This window comes from Perissodus microlepis, chromosome 20 (assembly GCF_051167445.1).
Source record: "Perissodus microlepis isolate ML-2025 ecotype Zambia chromosome 20, ASM5116744v1, whole genome shotgun sequence".
Taxonomy (NCBI): Eukaryota; Metazoa; Chordata; class Actinopteri; order Cichliformes; family Cichlidae; genus Perissodus; species Perissodus microlepis.
Window position 1 is genome coordinate 2,087,833 of NC_140480.1, and position 24,939 is coordinate 2,112,771.

Sequence of the window (24,939 nt, forward strand, 5' to 3'; positions counted from 1 at the left end):
CCTGCACCACACAACCCTGTCAACAAACACACAAGCTGCTTTCAAACAGCCAAACTCGTCTGCTGAGCCGCCTGTCCCCAATGAACCCAGCAAATAAAGTTTCCTTCAAATGTCCCTGTACCAAACCAGTGCAAGAAGGTATTAAGGACAGGAAAAAATGAAGAAAATATAACGTCAATAAAAATATTTCAGACAGTCAGTGGCCTTTTATGACCAGCGCTGGAAAAACCAGACAGTCAAGTGCAGATCTGTGGAAAAGATGCACCTCCTCATCCCTGCCGTGAGCTCCAGCTGACTCTTCATCTGCCCACCACAGAGGAGCACAACTCACCTCCAGTGACTGAGGAGTGAACCCAAACCTGGCAACCCAGCACAGTGCTGCGCCATTGATCATGTCAAGAAGACAGGACAGTTCACAGGCAGGCAAGGGAGCAGACAGAGAGCAGAAACAGGCGCGCAGGCGAGGTGAAGAGAGAGGAGAGGAGAAAACAGTCATCGAGGGAAACCCTGAGTCTTTGATCCTCGGTTGTTTCTCGTCCTCCCAGACTTCCTCTCACCATCTGTAGCCCTGGCTCTCACCTGCCTGTCTTTGGCAAGGCCACTAGCGCTCGTTCAATTGCTATTGCTTCCTCCCCACAACAATAGAAACCTACAAAAGTAGAAGTAGCCCAGCCGTGGCTGCAGCCTTGCTCTGTCAGAGGAAGTGAGTGGAAAGGCGGATAATGTAAACAACAACAGTAGTATTCACTCCGGCACATTGGGGAAGCACCACACACCAAAGCATGCAAACGCAAACCTATTGGAAGGAACAACACGCCCACGACTAGCAGCACACAGTTCATTTCCACTCAACATGTAAATGTCCACGCCAAAGAGTTTGCACACACTACACAAAGCGGTTTCTCTTGCCTTTTTACTTGGCGTTACATAGGATGCAGATCACTGTTAAAATTTAAAAATCATGCACCCAGCTTTTAAACTGATTTCTGTTGTGAGTTTACTCTGCCAAATACATATTTATCGCAGCATTTTCCTCTATACAGTCACTTGGAAGAAGTTCAGAAGGAAGAACTCAGAGAGACTAAGATCAAAACTGGCAGAGCAGTGACAAAATGACTGTGGCTTCCTGACTTCTGAGTGAGCAATCCATGCATAAGTAGTAACTTTTGAAGAATCAGCAGTCCCCTTCAACTGGCATAAAACCACAGAGTCCTGTAAGGTATTAAAGCCACTCTGAGAAACTTCTGCTTTGAGTGTCTCAGTGAAGCAGTGATGCATATCAGAGTTTTTCACTTTTGCTTGGCAGCAAACCGCCAACAGGTTGCCCAACTCCGTTTGGGTGGAGGCGCTCAGATCACTGATGTGACAGCCAGATTTTGAGCCACACGGTAATTCATTTCCTTCCATTACGGTCTCTAGAGGTGTCACAAAACAAAGTTCCACATAAGACTAATACATGAAGTATTAAAGGTACATTTTGACAATTACCACTGAATGAACACATCACTGGGAACGTAAGCAATACCCAGCCAGTCAGTTCCCTTAACAGCAGCTAACCTGAGTCAATCGAGCATTCCTAAACAGGCGATAAATCATCCCAAACAGCCCCTAATTCATTTGCTGGATTGCTTCCTGTCAAACTGGCTGTCCGTCTGTCTGTTTGGTTTTGTCTCTAGTGTTTTATGGCAAATGGGAGATGTTCTTACCGTGAGGCAGAAGTTTATAAATCCAGGCGTGATAACAGGCTACTGCAAGTACCCATTCACTCACAGGTCAAGCTATGGTGGAGACATGGACATATTATCTGCTCCTGTGTAGCCACTGAAGAGCATGTGCTGCTTTTTTTGTGCTTAAGAGTGTCTCTCACGTGTCTGGGTGAGAATGCACTTCTTGTGTCAGATTTAGAGCAAAACATTGACTCTAGGGGCCCAGAGAAACAGTAAGTGTGTTAACATTACTCTAGTAACCTGGTAGTAGCTCTTTTTCTGGAGTAACCTGATTTTGAATGAAACCTTATTTTGCAGACACTAGTTTACACTTAAATGGATTAACAGGATTAACAGGGATATTACAAGTGTGCGTGCCAAAGAGGGAGCAGGGAAACAGGAAACGCAGCACTGGAAAGGCAATACAGTGGGATGAAAGAAAAGATGAATGCTGAAACCGTTCTTTTATCCAAAGTATAAATATCCAAAATCTGCCTAAAACAAAGCTACAATGAATAAGTCAGAGCAGCTAAAAGGCAGATTATTCCTAATACTGAGAGACAAGAGGAGAAACTGTATAGCGTGACGGTATTAGTTAAAAAACACAACAGAGCAGAGAGATCTGATTACTGACCAGCTGTATGTAAAGTTCTGATAATGTGAACACATTCTCCTGTTTCCTGGTTTAACCTGATTTCTTCCAATAACCTGGTTTCATGTGCACTCGTAAACGCACACACACGCACTCAAATAGACATCTGTTAATTTCTCCACTGGCATTCATCATCTTTCTGTAAAAAGTCCCAAACTGTCAGCTAGGCTCACAATTACAGGCATGCCAGCTTACACGCACACACACCTGTTCCTCCTTAGAGAAAAATACACCCACAAGGAACACAAACAATACAAGCTAATGCATGTGTACACAAATGAACTCATGCACCATTTCCAGAAGGATGGTCATGTCAGTTGCACATATGCGCACTGGCAGAATTTGACTAATGTCAAAGAGAAAAACAACACCAATTTGCCTCCCTCCCCTCGGTCCTCCCCTCCTTCCACCCACTCTAGTCCAAGTCCTCATCCATCTCTCTCCACCCCTGAGCCCAGATAATAGCTGTACTACACCAGCCGCTCACCACTCCCTGCCAAACGCTGTCGGCTGCATAAACACAACCCATTCACACATACACAGGAGGAGGACAGTTGGACTCGTCTGGGTTTCTAGACCCGACTTGGCTATACGAGGGCTCCACTTCTTCTAACGCCGAGCCCGTAGCAACACTCGAGCCAAGCCGTCAGTCAATAACACGCTGGTAACAGAACTGCTCGTTCCACAGCCAGCTCACACACAGCTCTGAGCTTACATGCACACTCTTCTATGCTATAAACAAACATGCTTGTGCAGTGATACATCACATGCTCACCAGTGAAATAAACTCTTTCAGGTGCGTGCACTAATACAGCACACACACGCACATAAGTATGCATAGTTTGCCAAATGTCCACGCCTTTGTGCAACGGAAAATGTGCCTGGCAGGCAAAGAGCTGTTCTCAGTAAACAGCTACAATAGCAGCAGCCAGACACGGGTGTTAGGGTGGGCAGCCACAATACCTCTGGGACCAGCAAACTATTGTGAAAGAACTCACAAAAGTCCAGATTTTAGACTGATCTGGAGCTCACGCAAACTGCTAGCCCAGTTGCCTCATAACAGTCACGTTTATCGTGCTGCAATCCACAAATCATCAGCTCATCATGAGTCCACGTAAAATTTCAGAGTACTCGCTCTTGTGAAATACTGTTTAAACACGACGGACAGGAAAACAAAAACAGCCCTTTCAAGGACTCGCATTCGGTTGACGAGTTTTATTTACAGCGGTGCGACTGACGCTGCTGAGGGGCTATAAACTGCTGTTAGAGCGGAGCCAGATTCCAGCACAGGCCTGAGGAATCCAGCTTGGCACACTGTCCGTCTCTGCTTTTGACACAGCAGTCTGGGTGCCCAACAGCAGCCAAGTGGACACGTAAACTTGAACTGTACATACATTGATCAGAGGAGTCCGCATACAGGCACCACACACACAAGCATAGGTTAACACTCTGATTTATGCATAAGTAAAACCACGCACAGGAGGGGGCTCTGTGGAAAAAACTTGAAGCAACTGCTAGGATTGAATCTGTTTATTTATAGACAGCGCTGCCTATTAATGGGCTCAGCTATTACTGCAGGGCTGACAGAGATCTGTGAACAAGGTGGTGTGATACTGCAGCACAAGCAGGTCTGACACCAAAAATGGCTTCACCCTATTAAAATGATTTCCACAGCGTAATATAACAAGTAACATAAACTATTGTGAGGTTAGAATGAACCAACAGGCCTGCGATTTTATTCAATAACTATCTTGGCTCTGATGCTATGTATTATTTATTACAAAACAAGGAATACTGCAGCTGCCTGAGCTACTGTATTATATCACGCAGGACACTGTATTCCTCAACACATTAATAAATAATTTAGAGCCTATTACAATGTAGTGCAGGCCTGGATATAATGACAGTTTAGAGTGCACTTTAAATGAGGTACTTTTTATAATTAAAGCTTGCGACCAAAAACCAAAAACAGACTTTTCTTTGATGCCAGTTTTTTTCACATTTCTAGCTTAATGGTTTTTTTTGTTTAAAAAGTTAATTTAGTTGCAACCTGCTTAACGTTTTTTCGCTCCTTCATATCAATTACAACTCATTGACCCTGGACTGGCTTATTCCTTTAAAGTTGAGCACATTGTTTTGACATTACCTTGAGAAAATCAGCGATATAAACACATGAGGTTAGTGACAATGATTAGAAGTGTAAGTATGGGTTCTTTTTACTCTCCCTCTTTCTTTCTAACACACAAACACACACGTCACCCACTAACCAACATACCACCATCTATTTCCAGCCCTGCCCCCTCAGGCATTCTAATCTTTTAATTGAATCTTTTGTAATTATAATGAAATAACTGCAGACTTCTATCAGGGAGAAAATGATCGGGCCAGAATGTGCCAGCGGTCACAGGAAGCTCTTATTTCTCTACCGCTGCTGCCGAGATCTATACCCCCCATTTCAATTAGCCCCTCAATTCACATTTGAACAGCACATTAAGGGAAAACAAAGAGGCGTGTGTGCCCGTGTGTGTGTGTGTGTGAAGGCACACATAGTGACAAATTGCTCAAGTAATCTGTTACTGTCATGTCCAGCTCTTATATATACCGTTTGTTAGACTTACAATCCAAAGTGTGCTCAAAAACATCGAGCTAAGAGTGTACTTTGGTGAGAAAAAAACACTTTCCCTTCTTTTGACCCTGGAGAACTGCTAAACGTAATTGCCTCATTCTTCTAAGCAAATGAACATTGACAGAGAGGGGATTTGTCGGCATGGGCTGTCTCAAATGGCTTCCCTGGCAGTTGACTAATTCAGTTCTCATTGACGTACGACTAAATCAGTGTCCATTATCCTTATGTGTAGGCCAGCTCAGATGTAGTACCAGCTCTGTGGCATAAGGCACTTAAGAGCATTACACAAGCCAAGCTGGTTGAAAGAGTCTCCTTTTCAGCAAGCTGACAAGCTTACCACACATGCAGTAGATCTGACATTGGCCAGGCTGTAGCCTCTGCCTAACCTCTGACATTAAGGTCTCCCGCTCCTGAACAAAAAAACAAGAAAACTGACCACACACTTTTAAGTCCTCTGATTGTCCCTGGCTAATGGCCAACAGCAGTGACACTTATCACCGCTGAAGATTTACTGCAAAGAGAGGAGGTTATACTCATTTTGTGAAAGATTTAGGGCAGACAAACATTTTCTCTTCACATTCTCCACACAGGTTATCAGAGAAAAACAGTTTTTGCATTTCTGGTAAACCTTGTTTTTTTTTTATCCTCACATTGCAGAGAGCATTGCTAAAGAGTTGAATTCTTTTTACAAATGGAAAAAAAAAACCCTGTGTGACAACAGTATATTATTGTATTAATCCAGGGCCAGGTGACTTGCTTTACAAACACAGTGGCTATTTTGGTGTGCAGTGTGCGTGCTTGTGTGACTGTGGCATTAAGAGCCAGACAGGTCCCTCTGTTGTGCAGCTGGGCTGGCTTAATGAGATATCAGACTCAAACATCAATTCATCAGCTTCATTGATGAGGACAATGAGAGGCAACTGCTTCAGTAAAGAGGGGCATTATGGCTCCTTGTGCAGGGATAGGACAGCTTTGTTTACAAAGGTTATTGGGCACACTGGGTTTGAAACAGTACACCACACCAGCCACTTTGCTCTGCTCTGCTAACTTAGATCTCTCACCCTCAGGGCAGCGTCCCTGGACTTTTTTTTCCCCTTTCCTTTTTTTAACTTTGATTGTGTGGAACAAAGACCTGAAAGAAAAATATACTTCTGGAATCTGAGGCCTAATTTTTAAATGTGTGCATGTGTGTGAATGGGTTAAAAGGAAAGGACCATAGAGGCCTGATTGATTAAATAAACAAATCTCATCTTGTTATCATCAGGGCTCCCCTAGCTAAGCAGAGCAGGCTGGCGTGGCTGGAGTCCCCTCTGGCCTCAGCCTCCACTGACAGGGCATCTGTCTTCATTAAAGCTCAGCCAGTGTGCATGACGGCCACTGAAATGCTGGTGTCTTCACGATTAATGAAGACAGATGACCCCCCCCCCCAAGGAAGTAAAAAGGCACAAAAAAGAAGGGAGGACGAACAAACGGAAAAGCATGGAAAAAAATTGAAAACACTTTCAAGCAGCTCTGAAAAATCGAGAGCAAAGTTAAGCTGCTTATCTGATCGCTCCGGCTCCTCTTATATTCTTGATTGTTTTTCCACTGTCATATCTGGCTTGGCTCCCTCCACACTTCTCCCACCATACCATGCATACACACCCCACACCCCCACTCCTTTCCACTCTCACACACTCTCTCACAGCAGTAGCAGCCCCCTGGAAGTAGATGAAAATGGACCCCAGTTGTTGTTAGAGTCGGAGCCTTGTCTGAAGTCAGCGGCAGAAGAAGGGAGAGGGGGGGAAAATGAAGTGGATAGATGCAACGAGCAAAAGAGAGAAGAGAACGCTGGCCAGAATATATCTCTGCTTTCTTGAGATTTGTATGTATTATTATTTATTCATACATTTATCTGCTAAATAATTAATCCGCTTACTAATTCATGGCTGTTTGGCTCTGGAGGAATATCATTATCCATCTAGTATCAGCAGCATAAACAAACCTCTGACCTATGAAGACTGCAGCAGGCCCAGCAAAACTTATTATTAACTAACTGTATCATTAAAAACAGGCAACATTTGTCATTAACTTTTCATGTGAAATTCATCAGAGACCTCACTTCTAGTGTTAAACTCATGCTGTGAATAGACAATAACCCAGACAGAGTACATCTGACACGTCACTGTCATCTCTTCCTGTCACTCACCAAAACCTTTTCCTTTTCTACTATGCAGCACCTGGCAAGGTCAAACCCCAGGTGGCAAACATTGTTACTGAAACTTGACTCTGTGGGCTCAAACTCACAAACTCACCACACAGACGAATACACACAAGCACATTTTTTTAAAACCCAACACACACACAGTGCATATAATATCATAGCAGAGAATTTTTTTCAGATGGCTGAGCAGCTCAAACTGGCTATGGGCTAGGAGAGGAGAGGAGAGGAGAGGAGAGAGGAGAGAGGAGAGAGGAGAGGAGAGGATTGTCTCTGTCTTTTCCTGTGTTGCTCTGTAGCCCCTGACAGCAGCCCCCTTGGCCGAGCCCTGAGGGGTAAACAAGCCAGCAATGAGAAAATGAAGGAAGGAGTGACTGAAAGAAAAGGAGAGGGAGAAGAGAGGGGGAAACATGATTGTGTCATAGAAGAAATCCAAACAGGATGCCACTTACATTGAACACTGGCAGTGCTCGTCCAAGCAAAGGGGTCCAACCCGGCAAAAAAGGGGTTCGCTTTCCGCAGCATGCATGCACCACGGCTGGTGACATCATAGAGCTGACGGGGGCCCATTCCCAGAGCCTCCATACAGTCGAACATGGTACCCCCCCACCCTCGGCAAAAGTCAGTGAGAGCCCTCAGTCCTGCCTGTGTCCTACCCTGCTTCCACTGCTCACGTCACTCACTGAAGCAGTGACAAGAGCACACAGCAGCAACAGCTATCTGGATTCACTACCTTCCTTTCCCTCCCTTCACTTATCTCGCGCTGTCACTCTCTCTCTGCTGTCTTTTCCTTCCGATGCCGGAGTTTTCCTTTTTCCCTCTCAGCTGGAATGCAGATATGGTTCCTGACTGGCTGAGCTGAGCGTGACTCTGACTCTCTCCTCTCCCCCCTGCCCCTGGGTGAGCTGCTCCCAGTCTGCTGTAACAGACCTAAATAACAGCCTCTCACAGCTCTCGCTGAGCCCCAGACACGGCGGAGTGAACCAACTGCTTTGGCATGACGCTGCAAGAGGGGGTGGAGTGAAAGACAGAGAATGCCAGAGAGGGAGGGACAGAGAGAGAGAGGAACCCAGGAGGAGGAGGGGAGGTGTAAGGGGCCGTCCAGCAGAGTCTGCACTGGAGTAAGAACTGATCTGGCTGGAGCACAAAACTTTATTCCCCATTCTTCTTGTGCTTTTTTTGTTTGTTTGTTTTTTTGAACACACGATTTTTTGTTTTTCATATTTCAGCCCTAAATGCAAACAGTGCCCCCACCTACCCCAACCCCACCGTCTTCCATTCAGATCTGGTCCCTGTCTCTGGCTTTCTTTACATTGCACCTCCCCCAGTTCCCTGCAGTAAATAAGACCCCCTTTCCCCCTCCCTCCCTTCACTGAGCCCCCGTCTCTAATCATAACCATATTAAAGTCCAGCCACTGGCCCGGGTGTGTATGTGTGTGTCAAAAAGAGAGCCAGAGAGAGAAAGAGAAAGAACATTGTGCTGTGGCTGAACCCAGAAACCAGATGCCAGGGTAAATCCCTCCCTCTTCTCTGTCTGTTTGAGGGAACAGAGGATGGGCAGTTCTTTCTGTCGCTCCCTCTGGAAGTGCTTTAACAGTGATGAACGAGGGCTGCCTTGCTCAATCCCCGCAGTGCATTTACACAGACAAATATCTCCAATATACAAACACACCATGCGCTGGACACACTTCTCACAGGTTTACTTGACCTTGGTTGTGATTTATATCGCGACGTAGCAATAGCAAAAGACGTCCAAGGAAGCAGCGTCGATGAGGTTGTTCAAGCAATGATTTTAATGCAGTAAAAAAGCCTCGTGGCAGCTGAATATTTTAGTGGTTGTGGATTCACAGTTAAAACGTATACCCTACACATTTAACCTTCATTATAACAATGGTTTTTCTGTGCACTGATTAAAAAAAACAATTCAGCTTAAAAAATTGCAGTGCCCTCAGAGTGGCAGTAAATCAAAGGAAATCAATGGGCAGTATGAGGTCAATAAAAAAGCCTGACACTGGTCCTAACTGTTGCTCAGCAGAGGGATGGACTCTGGCTGGGCTAAAGCAAACAGCGTGATACAATGGGAGATATATGATAATAGAATAGCTTCAGTCTGTGAGCTCCTCACATTCATCTCCCCCTGTCAAAGCAGTACAAGTGGTACAGCCCAGCAGGCAAAAAAGACACCATTTCCTGTCAATCTGTGCTGCTGGCTACGCTCTCCATAAACACACAGCGTCCTCCCTCCTCCCTCCCTCCTCTGTCTAACACTTCACTCTTTTTCCTGTCTCATGAAAGAAACCATGCTTTCACATTTCTGGCTATTTTGAATGATTTTCATTACTATGTTTATTGGTTTAAAAGCTATTCCTCCAATGGAGACTTCAGGTTTATTTTCTTAAGCTGGCACACACACACACACACACCTGTGAGTTGAGATTCACACACTCAATCTCGCAAACTGACCTTCTTGCCGCACAGCAAGAAGGTCCTGAGTTCAATTCCAACATCAGGCCGGGGTCTTTCTGTGTGGAGTTTGCATGTTCTCCCCGTGTTTGCGTGGGTTCCCTCCGGGTACTCCGGCTTCCTCCCACCGTCCAAAGACATGCAGCTTGTGGGGATAGGTTAATTGGGTAATCCAAATTGTCACTAGGTGTGAATGTGCGAATGAATGTGAGTGCGAATGGTTGTCTGTCCTTGTGTGTTGGCCCTGCGACAGACTGGCGACCTGTCCAGGGTGTATCCCGCCTCTCGCCCTATGACAGCTGGGATAGGCTCCAGCGCCCCCCGCGACCCTGAAAAGGATAAGCGGTAGCGAATGGATGGATGGATGGATGGATGGATAGCTCTTTTTATTTCATCAAATAGTAAACAACATCAGTAGTTTTTATGTGCTTCTTCATACAGCTGTCAGGTCATACAGTGAAAGCTTTATGATGGCAAGAATACAACACAGGGATAACAAACTGGCATCTATCAGAGATGCCAATGCTTAGCTGAAGTTTTTTGTTAAAAAAAAAAGGGGGGGGGGCACTTTTCTTTTCTCTAGCTCTCCACCCATTTTCACAATAATTCAAAAAATGTCTTGGTCTGGATACATTTCAGATTAAATCATCACAGCCTAGAGTCACATTTTTATGATCCACAAGCATTCTTCTCACACTCGTCTTTCGTCTCCTTCCTGTTTTCTTTTCCTCGCTGCTAGTTTCATACAGCATCCTGGAAACTAAGAACTGGCTAATCCCCCGGTGCTCAAATGTTCTATGTAACATCAGCGCGGTTTGCCAGGGCTGCTCTGTGGACTGACAAGCTGCAAAAAAAAATCTATTTAAAATATCATGTGTTCACACTCTTTTGTTTTTAGAGATTTACGAACCCTATCCGGTTCCACTGGTTTTGACATTTCTTTTTACTGTGTTTGAGACTATAATTCAGACCACTAACTCCAGGTTCTCCAGTTAGTTGGCAAACTACACTGTGAGCTGTGAGCCTTCCAGGGCTTCAGAGGGTTTGCCGAGTGAGTTTAGACATCTAATCTACACATACTCCATACTGCTGCTGACCCAGGCTGGTCCCTGCCTCCCCTTCTCTCCCCTCCCTCCTTCCCTTCCTTCCCCAGCCAGAGAGGCTGAACTCTGGAAGAAACCCCCACTGGGCCACTAACTTTCCCCCAAACTTATCCTGCCCTCCCTTCTTCTCTCCCTCACTCACTGGCTCACAAGTCTCTCCATCTCTCTCCATAATACTCCCCCCCCCCCCCCCGTTTCTCCAAATACTCTCCCCATTTCATCAAGTTCCCTATGGCCACTTTTTCCTGACTGCGTGATTTGTTTTAGTTGACAAAGTTTCTGCTTTTGTTTCTGGTTTTGGAAATGGTTCATTTTCAGTGGCTGCCAACTCACTGGCCACTCCACGTTGACGTCTGCTTTCAATCATGTTTCATTTAAGCAATTAGAACAAATCTGAGCACACGTTTAAAATGTTGAAATAGGTTTTGTTTTTTTAATTACGATTTTATGTGTGTGTCTCACGATTTTATCCAGTCAGCTGGATCTGGTCTGCTTACTGCTCCACGTGTGCTGGAACCCAGTCAGGCTTTACTACTGTCTGACACTCTGATGCCAATTACAGATAAGACGTATACAACACATTGTTGCCACTTCCTCTGTATACAGTCATTCAGGTTCTAGCCAAGCAGTCAACAACGCAATTGTGTGTGAGGTAATAAAGACAGAGACCTTTGCACTAAACGCAACAGAGTCATTTTGAAAGGAATGTAAAGTTTTTCCATTTCTGATGTGGGCATGTGTGCAGCGTGCGGACATGCTGAAACAGATTGCTGGTGATGATAGAGACACTGAACACCAGCCCAGGAAGCCTTCCCACCACAGCCAGATTCAGGTTACGCAGAACACGCACACTTAAAAGTGCACACATCCCATCAAGGGTTGTTCAGTAAGCAGAGCAGAGTTTCTTTTTTAAACTAAAAAAGTAACATCTTATTTATGTGATACTGTGTTTTTGTTCATCAGCCAAAGAAGAAGAGCAATCCTTGTGCTGTTGTCCATTTCATCCATCAATTACTCCACCAGTCAAAGATCTGACACATGCTAAGGTCTTACACTCTTGGCCATCTTTCTGCAAAGTCTTTTTCACATTTTCTCCCTCCTTCTTTCTCTCACTCTTTCTGCACTGTCGTGATGTTCTGCTACCCATGTTTTCTTGTGAGAAAAAGAGAGATTCAGCCAAAAATGCAAACCCCCGTCTTGTTTTCATGGGCACGTCCTGGACCCGTGTGCCCTCCCACGTCTTCAGAGAAGCCAGCCTTCCTCTCTCGCCATTGCGCAATTTTCATCCTGCACGTGCCCACAAAGACTGTCTGAAAACAGCACCCTCCCACTTTTGATAGTAGCATGTTTATCTTCATCTGTCATCATGTCAGAGCTGTAGTACACTTTGTGGTCCCTCTGTTATCGGCAACCTTTGCTGACTTTTCAGATGCACACACACACACACACACATTTAAGTCCTGCAAAGTTGCAGAAAGTTTCCAGCACTTAGGGCAATCTGGCTCCCACTTGCAGTGTGGGATAATGAGAGGAAATCCAAGGTAAAGGCAGAGGAGAAAAGAGGGAACCGAGCGAGAGAACTCTGAAGTGCATAAGCCAGCGGGGTTTAGGTGGATATCATCATGGAGCAGCAGATATTCTACTTACTATCATTTTTTACGGTGTTGTTGCAGACCTATGCTCCACCAGGAGTCTACAGGAAAACTGATCATTTTTTACACAAAAAAATCAGTGTTACAGAATCAGGGCTAGCATTAGTGAAAAAATAATAAGTGCAACTGATTGCCAAAAAGGAGTGGAACACCTTAGAGAGCTGTCATTTGAGGCCTGTGATCGCCTAGGGAGATAAAAGCAGGGATGTCAGACAATGCAGAGTTGTTTATTACAGCCAATAGACTCCAGTCTCACTGACAGATGAAGGACAAAGCCAAACAGCGCTGCATATGTTGTCATCACACACAAGTATAGTCCAAAATGGTCCAGTGCTTGCATTGCTAATTTGCAATGAAGATCATGGTCACAGGAGCAGAGATGCCAGCAAGAAAACAGCTATATGAGAGCTTTTGTTTGTTTAGGTGTTGACACTCACAGCATTTAGTACCAGAGTCAGAAATAAGAAGAGCTAATAATGACAGTGTGATGATCAAGCGCAAGAAAAATTATTTTTGTTATTATTAGTAGTAGTAGCAGAAATTTAATATTATTAGTTTTTCCTTTCCACTGTTGCAAAGTACTTACTCGTAGGGGTCATCTGATTGTTCAGATTTTCACTCTATTACTGTTGAGGTTTTACCAAACAATATAAAGTACATCTTTCACAATTCAGAAGCTGCAGCCAAACTAAGATTATTGTCTTTGGCAAATGAGTGTAGTTCACTATATCCATCCACCTGCTCTCTTTCAATGACCTAAATGATCTGGTATTTATTTCTTGCATGGTTTTCATTTGGTCTTTGAAGAAACACAATTTATGGGAATTTGTCTGGATCCACTCAAAGGAAAGATCACGGCAAATGAATACAAACTTGAGTTTTTATCCTACGAAGAAACATTTCAATGCCGATGAGAACGGATTCTTCCAGAGCGACAACGGTCAAGCACAGGGGGTGGGAGTGGGGAGCCACAGAATGGTTTCATGTGGATGAAAATGATGTGAATCATGTAGTCTTCAACCCAATATAACATCTAACTTGTGACCAAGCTGATAAAACACCACGATCAAATCATGTGTGTATGTTTAAGAGAGAATATTTTTTTAGAAGAAAGGTTTGTCAAGCAAAATCAATGCAAAGGTGCACTGAAGCCATTGTAGTGATATGTCGTGACCTAAGCTGTTGAGCCTTACTAATGAGGAAATTTTGTGTTGTGTTTTTCCCTTTAAACCGACACCCAACATAGCAAAAAATGTAATGTCAATTATTTATAGCTGTTCAAACAATGAGAAACACAGATGAGCTTGGTTTGGTTTTCCTGTGTGTGTAGGGAAATATGTACCTACAAGGAAGTATTGGGTTGCGGGGCTGCAATCATCATTTTCAAATCCATACATAGATCACTTCATCTTTTTTCTCTGCCCCTTGCTTTCATCAGATATGTAGTATGCCCACATTAGCATACACATGTGCACAGAGGCAAATCCTATTAATCCTACTCTACACCACCAAGGCTAGGCTTAAAGCCAGCACTTCAACCTTATGAAAATAAATAGAGATTCAATGTGCCGTTTGTGCTCTGCTTCACCTCCAGTGGAGAAAGCTTCACTCTGCTAGCTGACATCGTTCGCCTCCATTTAAAGGTTTGCTTTGACGTTCCCTGCCGTACCACATTTCCCACCAAAATGGCTCCTTTACGCAACTCCCTTAGCTCCCTAAGCCAACATGACCTCCTTATGTTGTTTCTGTGTGTGTGTGTGTGTGTGTGTGTGTTTAAGTATGCAAAGAGTGTTTTTAATTATGTCACTCTGCGTGTTTTTTTTTTCTTTTTTGTTTTGCTGGAACATTTTGGCCATTTTCACAATCTGCCTAACTAGATGTTTTGTGTTGAACTGCATATGTGTGTGTGTGTGCAACCGCAGATCCATGCATATGTTCTACACTGCTTGTATGCTAATGCTGGTGCACGAGTCCATCATGTCTAACAGACACTTTAAACGAACTGCTATTGCCCTTCTCTCCACCAGAGGCACAAAAGAGCAAACCCAGCCAGCTTTTACACAGGTTTCAACACGCTATTCATTCCATTCTATTATTACAGTGCTTTTGATTTCATCCCACTGTGATGCAGCTCACAGCTGGGCCTCTCATGGGTTTTCTGTATTCATCACTCAGCATAACCCTACAAATTATGGCATGAATGGAAAGTTTGAGCCCAGCAAAGGACTTTAGATTTTTCGGCCAGGCCATGTGGGCTGAAGGAAATGACCTACTAGCTTTTCAAAACATCCCCACGGCTGAGTTTGAGGCCAGCGCTCTGGCCCTGATTGGTGAAAGCTTAGCGAGGTGTTTCAGGGCTCAGTGACGATGTTATCACATAATAAGTGGCCTTAATGGGCTTCCAACTGTTTGCTTGAAAGGCTCCCGTAATGACAGGGATCAACTGATAACAGCCTCAGCAACACACTGCAGAGAGCCATCAGACCTTCTCATAGATGAACAAACGCCATTGCACGCTTATTCAGATATCAGCAGCTACAGTGGGAGTCTGCAGCACACCCAGGTTGAAGAGAGGCACTGAGGTTTTCTGGATCTTCCATTTATGCATTAAGCAAAAAGAAAAGCTTACTATGCGGACATGTGCAAACACAGTCGGCCCACCCCTTCCCATCCCTCTTCTGTCTCTTCCCACCTCCTTGCAAAACAGGTATTTCCAAAGAACTCTGGTGCCAAGACAGAGCACCGCCACGGGAGGTGCTCTGGCAGGTCAGCAAAGTGTGCACATCTAAACAAAAGGTAGGTGTCACCCAGGGTACCTTTCTTACAACAATTACGCAAAAAACTCTGAAGTTGTGCAAGCATGAAGAGCTACTGACTACACACACACACACAAAGATACACGGTGAAATTTCCACAGTGCTACTCCCTTTATGTGAAAGGTATTTTCTCAGTCTGGCCTACAGACAAGCCTGACAACAATGAGCAGGACTGTTAAGTCAACTCCTGAAGAAGGAGAAGGAGAAGAAAAACAGGGCCTGGGGAATGTCCAAACCGAGGCCCTTTGTCTTCCCCACTAACATTTAAGAGAGCGGGGAATGAGACTGGTGTCAGCAAAATGACTTGTAACATTCCTTGTCAAGGGATACACCAATAGGATGTTTTAAAAGCAGATAAAAAAAAAAAACAACAGAGAGTTTTCCACTGAGCTGCCAGCATTTAAACTGAACTAAGATGTATTTTTGTACAGTGAAACGCAGAATTAGTCCAGCAGGCAATTCTTTTATTATTCAACTGACAGGCATTTATTTGACATTCAAGCAATAGCTGCAGCTCGTAATGTAAACATAATGAAATAGTAAATTGTGACAGTAAACACCACTCAACCAGCACGGCTATGTTAATATAGAGACACTTAAAAAAACATGTCAGTCTCGACAAATTGAAGCTAACTGTCACTGTGATCCTGACTTGATCTTTGTCCCCAGCTTTTCTCACACTCTGACCCAAAGCTTAAACCAAATAACTGCAGTCCTTAACCCCTGCGAACGATACTACTGCCAGCGTGGATGTGTCAGTACAAGCAGTCGTGTATGAAGCCCCAGTGCATGTGGTTGCCTGCGTCTGTTTGTGCTTTGATACTTGTTTTTGTTTTAAGTCATGCCAGCATAAAAACCATAAAGAATCCATCTGTCAGTGTGGTGGGATTTCATTCTGCGTCAGGGGTATGTTTCTAGTTTTTAGATGAAAGAACTGCTCTGTGTGTGTGTGTGTGTGTGTGTGTGTGTGTGTGTGTGTGTGTGTGTGTGTGTGTGTGTGTGTGTGTGTGGCTTCATGAGAGAGAACCAGACAGAGAGCAAGAGAAACTGAGAGGGAAGAGTGTCTCCGAGTGCATGTTTGTCTGTGTGTATATATATGTGTGTGTTTTTTTGCTGGGTGTGTTCTTGGATTCCACCACACCAGGACATTACCCCCAGGTGCTCTCTCTCTCTCTCTCTCTCTCTGGTTCTGTGAAAATACCTTGAGGATTAGGTGGGCAGTGGCAGTGAGAAGGAAGAGAGGGGGTGAGGTAGTGATTGACGGCTGAAAGGCTGGAGAGGTGCTCAGGCATGCTGCGGTGGTGGCGGGGGGAGTAGGGGGCTGCACACACAGGCAGGCTCCGCGCTCAGCTGTTGCCACCCACACCCATTATTACTCCTCCACTACCACACACCACCACCACCTGCCGCCCATTTAACACTGCACCCAGATCAGATTTCAAATAACTTCTGCTTACCTTTACCTCATGGCTTAACCTCAACAAAAGTGCTCATTCTTTTCTCTTTCTCTCTCTTCTGGCATTATTATCATCAGTGAATTATACCGCAGTGGTTCCACACAAAGATCCTCCCTGACCTAGAATCCTGTTGCTGATTAGTGGTTTTGAGACAAGCAGGTGTTTTGAACAACGAGAAATGTACGTCGGCACCGTGCGTTTCATCTTGCTAGTTTTTGCACAACAGAAAAAGACTCTGGATTGCCAACAATCTCCTCTTTGTGCTCTGTTCTCTATACATCATCCCCATCTCAGCGCTTCAGAATGTAACAGTGCCCCCTATGGTCAAGCATAGAAGTACACAGTTGACAGGGGAACGCTGCTGTGAATCAAGTCCAGTGTCTAGCTCACCTTTCATTTTAATTATACAATCAGTCAGCCCTGTCCAAGTCAAATGTTTGAACTGCATTAGTACTCATTTGTAACTATTTTGATGCTCATCACTTAATACATAATTCAATGTGTTTTGTCTATAATTACAGACTTGTGCATTATCTGCCTCACAAAAGCTCTGTGAGAGGTCCAGGCACGCACACGCGCACAGATACACGCACGCACCGTGAAGCCAGAGCCAGAGCTTGCGGTCATAACCACACCATCTACAAGCATAAAGCATATAAGGAAACCACAGGAGCAGAGTAATCATTGTACTGATGAAAGTAGACTTTTTCCTCATGGTCTCTTTGGGGGATTTTTTTCTACCACTGGTCCTATATCACAAACAGACGCTAAAGTTTTCCATTTCCACAAAATTACACATAATGTAGTGCAATTTAAATTAAGCCATATTTCCCCTTTTCCAGTAGATGGTGTTTAATGCGACCTGACTAAAACTAAAGTAATGGCCGTAAGCATACTTGGAACTGAGATGGAAAATGAGAGGAAAGGCAAGTCGAGCACAAACACACAGAGTAATGAAAATGACTTACAGAGAGCAGCCATCTCTTTGGGCAGGTCAGCCCCAAATCTCCCAAACAGGCTGCTGTTGGCCAGCAGGTCGAAGGGGGAGTGGCTTCTCATGGAGTTGAAGGGAAAGGGGTACACAGCAGGTGGGAAGCCGGTCATGTGACCCACCTGCTGTTCCCTGTTTGTAGCCATGGCGACGGATCACCCAGGGTCCACAGCAGGCGGCTGGCTGAAGGTAACGGCTCTTTCGACACCTGGAATCCTCCACAAGGCTGAGATGTGTGTCCGTCGAAGAGTCTTAAGACGTGGAGAACGTATGGGCGACAGGGGGCCTCGGAGGTACTGAAGGATAGGTGGACTCCACTTTAGAAGAGTCCTGCTGTCTCTTTTCTGCAGATGAGAGGATAAGAGTAAATAATTTCCTATTAATTTAATTCCACATAAAATATAAGAATAAGTGCCTTTGATTGCCATGAACATGATGATACGATTAGTGTTTTGTTTGATGCTAAGATCTGCTCTAGAGTCAACAAACAGGATTCACCTCACATCAACTCTGATTCCATCTGGGTCGGATAATAGTTCATCCACAGTTTTAATGCGAGAAGGATGTGTAAACTTCATACCAACAGGTATGAGCGAATGGGAAGCAAGGAGGAAGTGAGGAAGGACGAGATGGCGAGAACCATAACAGATAGAGACGGGAGAGAAAAAGAATGAGTAGGCTCGGAGAGGGAAAAGCCAGAAAGAAAAGAAAAAAACTGGGACTGGGTGAGGGGAAAAGAAAATAAGAAAGAAGTTTGGAAAAAGTTATAACAGTGAAGAGTGGGAAGGAAGGAGGGAGGAGGAAAAGAGAGGGGGAGAGAGAGAGGGAGCTCTTGTACAGTTTTGAAGAGCTTCCAGACTTCTACAGTGATTCCAGGCTATACCATATGATTTAAATCACCAGAACTCTATTATAAAGAGCTCCTCTGTTCCTGCTGCCAGCCTAGCACAGCAGCCTGCCTCTTTGCCTCTTTCCCCTAGGACCAGGGGCCCAGACACGGGGTCCAGAGCATGAAGAAGGGAGGAGGGGGGGTCGATGAGTAGGGAAAATGAGATCCACTGATTGCTAACTGCTGCTGTCACTTCCAACTATCTTCTCTTGAGGTCAGGCTCCCATCCCACAGAGTCATTTTGGCTGTAGCCTCCTGCAGCCTTCTCGTCACTTTGACACCACACAGTGGGCATAGACAAGTCAGGCTCAAGTGCAGACAAGGCTGCAGTTATGCCCCCTCTGTCGACTCTCAATACAAAAAGGGGGGGTGAAATATAAAAGAGGCCTCCCATTTTCTTTTTCATGTTTTCCTTTTGCTTGTGCTTCCTTAGTGTGATTTCATGAGTGGGTGGTGTGATCAGCTTGTTTTTTATATGTGGCTTTGAAAAAGAGCAGAGCCAAGGAATTTGGAACTGCTGTGGCTTGTGAATCTGGGAGAAAAGACAGGGAAAAAATCCTGGTAATGAATTCGGTATAAACAAAGAAATGGAGGGGTGGGGTGGTGGAGTGGGGGTGGTGGAAAGATCTAAGGCTAAACCAGTGAACTGCTGAACTGAGCGAAAAAGCACAGTGGAACAGTGACAGGGTCTGGGCACATGGGGGCACTAAGAGGTGGCGCCATGCCCGGGAAAAAAGAAGGCAGAGCTTTCCAAGAAGCACACATATGCGCCACACACGCAATCAAGCACTCAAAAACTCCACACATCACATGTGTGAGAGCATCCCCTAACACACGCACACATATGAACGCACACACACCTCTCACCCCGTGCCTTTTTCCAGGGCTCTGGCTCCCTCCCTGCCTCTCTTTCTGGCTCTTTCTCTTTCAACAGAGCCAGTTAATTACACCCTACTGCTGCAGGCAGCTTCAAACCACCACTAATTTAGAGTTCCATTACAGTAAACTGTTCCACATGTGCATCCAGGGCCCAGGCAGGCTCGGGTGGCCACGTTTCAGGAAGGAGCAGCCGCGGATAGGCACCCACCCCCATCCTGCCAACACAGCCATACTGCCATCTTTCTTCTTCTTTCCTTCTTTCTCTCTGTTTTACGTCTTTACTTTTTCCAGTATATTTCTCCTCCAACCTACCTTGGACCCCACCCCACCCCTTCCACTTCTGACCCGCCCTACACCTCTTCTACATAATCATATCCTTATACCCAGTCTTATCCTCTGTGCCCCATCCCTCCATCCTTCCACTGCTTATACAACTTGTACCATGACCCTGTGTAGTGATTCCACTGTGCAGCCAAGGCGCAAAAACATTACTGGAGACATCACACGATTTCACACTGGGCCTAATGAGAGAAGAGGTACAGACTGCAAAAACAAGACTGCCAGCAACGCGTAGCCTCATAATGTGCATGTGTGTGCGGGTTATGAGTATGTACTTGGCTAGCGTTCGGGCCATTTGGAGATCTGCTTCAAGAACTCAAACCAGACCAGGCCCCATAGAGGCAGCACAATGTGTCTGCAAGAGCTGGAAGAGAGAGGAGGATAAAAAGAAATGGGTGACTGTGTGAGAAAAAGAAGACTGACAGCGGAGTTTACAAATCAGTGCGTGTGAATTATGTATTCTGACAGGAGGAAAGCGTGGCATATTAATTCAGAAATTAAGTTTAAAATGGGTCTGAGAGACAGTCCAGAGGCTGAATTCTACCAGAATAAACCACAGCCCCACTCCACATTCAAATATGTGTTGCAAAACAAAGGCATTAAAAAAAGAAAGAAAAAGAACACTTAGAAGGAAAAGAACTGAAGCACAGAGACGCAGCCTTTTAAAATAGAACCCAGTAACTTTACGCTCCCTAAACACAATAATGAATTAATAAAAGAGTTGGCGCCAGAGTTTTTTAATGAGTCACATCAGCCCAGCAGCTTTTTACAGAGCCATTTATGTTTTATGTTGGGTCCTGTGGTAGGCTCACTTCGCCAGCCCGTCTGGGGCTATAAGGGGATAAGGGGAATTTGGAGTGACCTCATCCCCTGTTAGCCAGGGCCAAATGGGCATGGAGGGCCTCCCCACTTCCCCTGAGCCTGGGGGGCACACAGGAGGCAGCAGGCAGCCAGGCAAGCAAGGAGAACCAGGGCCAGCTATGGGTGGGTTTACGGCTGCTGCTGGGACTTTCCATCATTGCCTAAGAGAGGTGCACTGTAGCAGTTTAAATTTGCTTTGGTTTGTTTCTGTAAATAGTGTCAGAGCACACTGTAGTCCATCATGTTAGACTAAAGTCATTGGTTACACTTGAGATAATCCAATGATTTTCATGTAGCAAATGAAGTGGGATCAATCAACCTGGCAATATGGAGACAATGCAACAAGATCAGGCATGCTGGCGGAGAAGGAGATTCTCTTGTTTGCTGAGGAGTTTTGCGGAGGAGACGGAGCAAAATGAAAAATCAAGTAAGAGTTAAAAAGACAGAGAGAGAGAGAGAGAGACAACAGTTCCCACAGATTGAATGTCTGTCAGACAAAGGGTATCAAATCCTCTGTGAGCAAAACAACAATTGTGCCTTAACTGTTGTGACAGAGCCCCTCAGGCAATAAGAACTGCAGTCAAACATAACAAATAAATCACGGCATCACAGGAAGCTCTGCACCACACTACCAAGCGAGGCAGCTGGGTTTTTTTAACTCTGCAAAAGAAACCACAGGTGATTACTCGGCATACGCGAGCAGAACTCTGGATGCCATGACTTTCCTGGTTTGTTTACCGGTTGAGGTTCTTATTCCAGTCAGTGAGAACACAGAAGAATATTCAGTTAGAATTTTATATTTGTATGGCTATAAAGGCACTTTTTTCCCACTCTTACCACACTGACACAGAGACCGCTCTTTGTTTCATTTCTCCAGAAACTGAGCGAGTTCACAGATTTTTTTGTCGAGCTTCATCAACTCAGCAGAGGGTCAAAATATACACGTTTCTGTGAGGTAAAATTAAAAACTGTGGAACTATCCTGTGCAGAGCAGAAACCCAGCGCCTTTACCAGAAGTTCTGAATTGTACATTCACAGCCTCAAGATAAATGAACTGTGCCATCTATCCTGGCAGGGAAAACATCCTCTCACTCTTTTTCCACTTCTGACTTGCCCACTCCTGTCAGTTTTTTGACAGAAAACTGTGCATGCCTTCCAGGCACTGTCTTTAAACTGCTGACATCACAAAGTGAGTTATGTTCATTAACTCTATAAAGGAAATGATGTGTTGCAAAGAGATATATTTTAAGTAGTTTGTACACCAAGCTGTTAAAGAATGATTTCAAAGTCCAGGTGTCCAAACTGCACCAACGGACCAGTGTTTCAAACAGCTCGGAGCTAAAAACACGTTTACTGTAATAATCACTGCTTGATATGCCCGCATCGAGCCTTCAAAAGCCGTTAATGGATTCAGAGCTGCACAGGCAAATTTAAACGCTCCTACTGAAACAGGTTCACAGGTGATCTTGTTGCAAACGTCAGCAGTACTTTACCTGAGAAAACAATAGCCGTGACGCTTTTATCTGATGCAAAGCTGACAGCTTCCACTCTTTCAACAAGTAGCTGGTTAATGGCTCCAAAATGACAGACGCTCCAAACACAGTTGCATTCCATCACCTGAAACTTGTTTGACATCTGCCTGTTCTTGGCATCACACAAATACCATTTCCTTGAAGCAACAATGCAAAGAAGCACCTCTGTGTAATCGTTTGTCACTTACAAAAAGGGTTTGGTTTTTTCCTCTTTTTTTAAAAAAAGAGCGCCATGACTGTTGCTGTCACCTAGTCACTAATTTAAAATAATTTTTCTGCTCTCACTCTGTCTCACTTAATCATAATGTCACATAACGATCTGAGTTGACATGCATTTGTGAGAAGAGCTATGGAAAGAGTGAGAACACACAGTGAGACATAAAACACTTTGCGACATGATGAAGTCATCCTGACTGCTTGCCGTTTCCATGATGCGCCTCTCTCTGCAGTACACAACACAGAGACTTTTAGCAGTTGGTCAAGCAAAACAAGAAAACATGCAATGATGAGGAAAAGGGCAAGTGGCAGTAAGCAAACATGACAAATATAGAGAGAGGCGGAGAAAAAAAAGGTGAGGGAAGAAACTTTAAAATAGCAGCAGTGTGAAAGTCAAAGTCTGTGCTGCTAATATGTCTGTGTAGGAAGACGTAAAGGAAGAACTGGTAAGGATCCACAGAGGCAACAATGGAGGTGTTTCCCTTCCTAAACACACACTGAAAACAATCCTCTCTGTATAGAGCGAAGAGTAATGGATGGGTTTCACCACTGCTGCCTTTAGCCGCAGGACTCAAAGCAGCAGTCAGACACATGCAGGCCCAAACACACACACACACATAAGCGAGCACAGCATTCAAAAGGCCACACTTTCACACAAGTTCAACTTTTTTTGCCATTGGCACAAGGTCTTTTAACAAGAACTTGGGTGGAGGCTTAGATGTAAATCCTCACATCAGAATGGCACACCTGCAAAAACAGACATAGGAAATGGCGTGCAGATAGCTTCCTGGTTAATTATAGTGCGGCAGCAGAGAGCCCCTCGATTTTCCTAAACCACCTGTCTAACCCCTCCCCACCACTTCGCCTTAATTGCTAAAGAAATTCCAGAAGAAGACAGGTATCAACAACTCCCTGATTTACCACTCAAAGTCATGTCACAAAGAAGGATTGTTAGCAGATTTTGCAATGCAGACGATTTTATGGCTCAACTGCTGTTTCAGTAATTCCACCAAAACCAAGGATTTATCAACAGCACCTACACACAGAAACACACACAAAGAGACGTACACACACAGCTTTGGCATTACTAAACTTTGACGGATTTATAGGAGATAAAATATTCTTTTATTGCTGTCTACCATACTTAGAACTAAAGAAATTACCACTAGCTGTACAGGATAATAAAATGTATTATCTGCTATGTATTAGTTTTAAAGTTATTGCTTTAATTGAAATACAGCATATTGCTGCTAATCAGTAATGACAGATGATACAGCATGTGAGCAATATTGATATTGAGAGGATGTTTTCAAGGCCAGTGATGCAACACTGCACACAGGTATACTGAGCTAAGGCACACACTTATCTGGTGTGCAAAACAGCAAACATATTAATAATTGATTCCAAACTGTCATGGAAGACAAGCAATTTGCCGTGGCTGTGCACCATGAAGGTAAAGCTGCTTCTGTATGGGTACCCTGTCCTTGAATAAGGCCCAAGAGCGCTTTGCTGAAGGCGAAAAGTGCTGTGACATTTTTCTGCCACAGAAATGAGCTCGGCTTCTTCCACTCCAGATGACACGACTTGTCACACTGATAGACCAAAGCGGAGCGGAAACATAGAAACCACTGGCCTTCGAGCAGGCATCCTTCACTGGGCCAAGTGGCTGTTTATTTCCAATTCACTTTAATTAGCCTGTTCCTCATGCGAAATACATCCAGTTCACCGCCGAGTGTCAGCAGGTGGAAAGCCAAGGGATTCAAGGAAGGCAGTTTACCGTGGCTTTGTTGCTCACCAGTGGAGCGACAAAGCCAAACACTGTGGAGGACACTCTGAACTCTATCTGATATCCAGATCACACAGCATTAAATGCACTGTGTTACACATGGCTGTAACAAGCTGAACCTGTTAACCTAGCACAGATGCCAGCATCAATAAATAATCTTCTCTGACATCATAGCTAAATAACTATGGGAGCACAATTAATAAACATCCCAAAAAACTAAAACCGGGGTTACGGGCACACCTCACTCCAGAGGAATTAGTCTCCGCTGTTTAAAATATGGAAAACAACACTCGTATTTTCCAAGTGTTCATATGGTGGTTATAAAAAATGGAGAAAAAAACAGGTCAAGGACTGGTGACTCCTCTAGTGAATACACATCAAACACATGCAATTGTGTACACACTGACACACACATACACACGCTCACATATGCTAATAATAAAGAGCTCCACAGGCACTGGGTAACACTTGAAACACTCGCTAATAAGCACATGTGTGCACATGCAGGCATACACACATGCTCGAGTATGTTTTCACATAAACTCTGTGTCGCTCTCGTGTTTATGAAGCACAAAGAAGCAAACATACTGAAACAGGCGCATCCAAACAAACACGTGTGGGGACGTTTTAGTGTTTACACATGAAAATCTGCTCGGACTTTGTAACACAATGATTAATTGTCTCAAAGTCTCTCAAGTGTCTTGCACATTCGGTCTCTGTCTTCAATTAAAACCGCTGAACCAGTCTCAGAAGAGAATGCACTCTCTCACT

At 44.5% G+C, this 24,939-nt stretch overlaps 1 protein-coding gene across 1 annotated transcript in view; it reads right to left on the reverse strand.

Annotated features, from left to right (window-relative positions):
- Positions 1–24,939, reverse strand: part of rarga (retinoic acid receptor gamma a) — a 41,186-nt gene that overhangs the window by 10,505 nt on the left and 5,742 nt on the right. The window contains 1 exon segment of the mRNA XM_084918080.1: positions 17,644–18,010. Coding sequence (XP_084774206.1) covers positions 17,644–17,812 — 169 coding nt within the window. The 5' untranslated portion in view covers positions 17,813–18,010.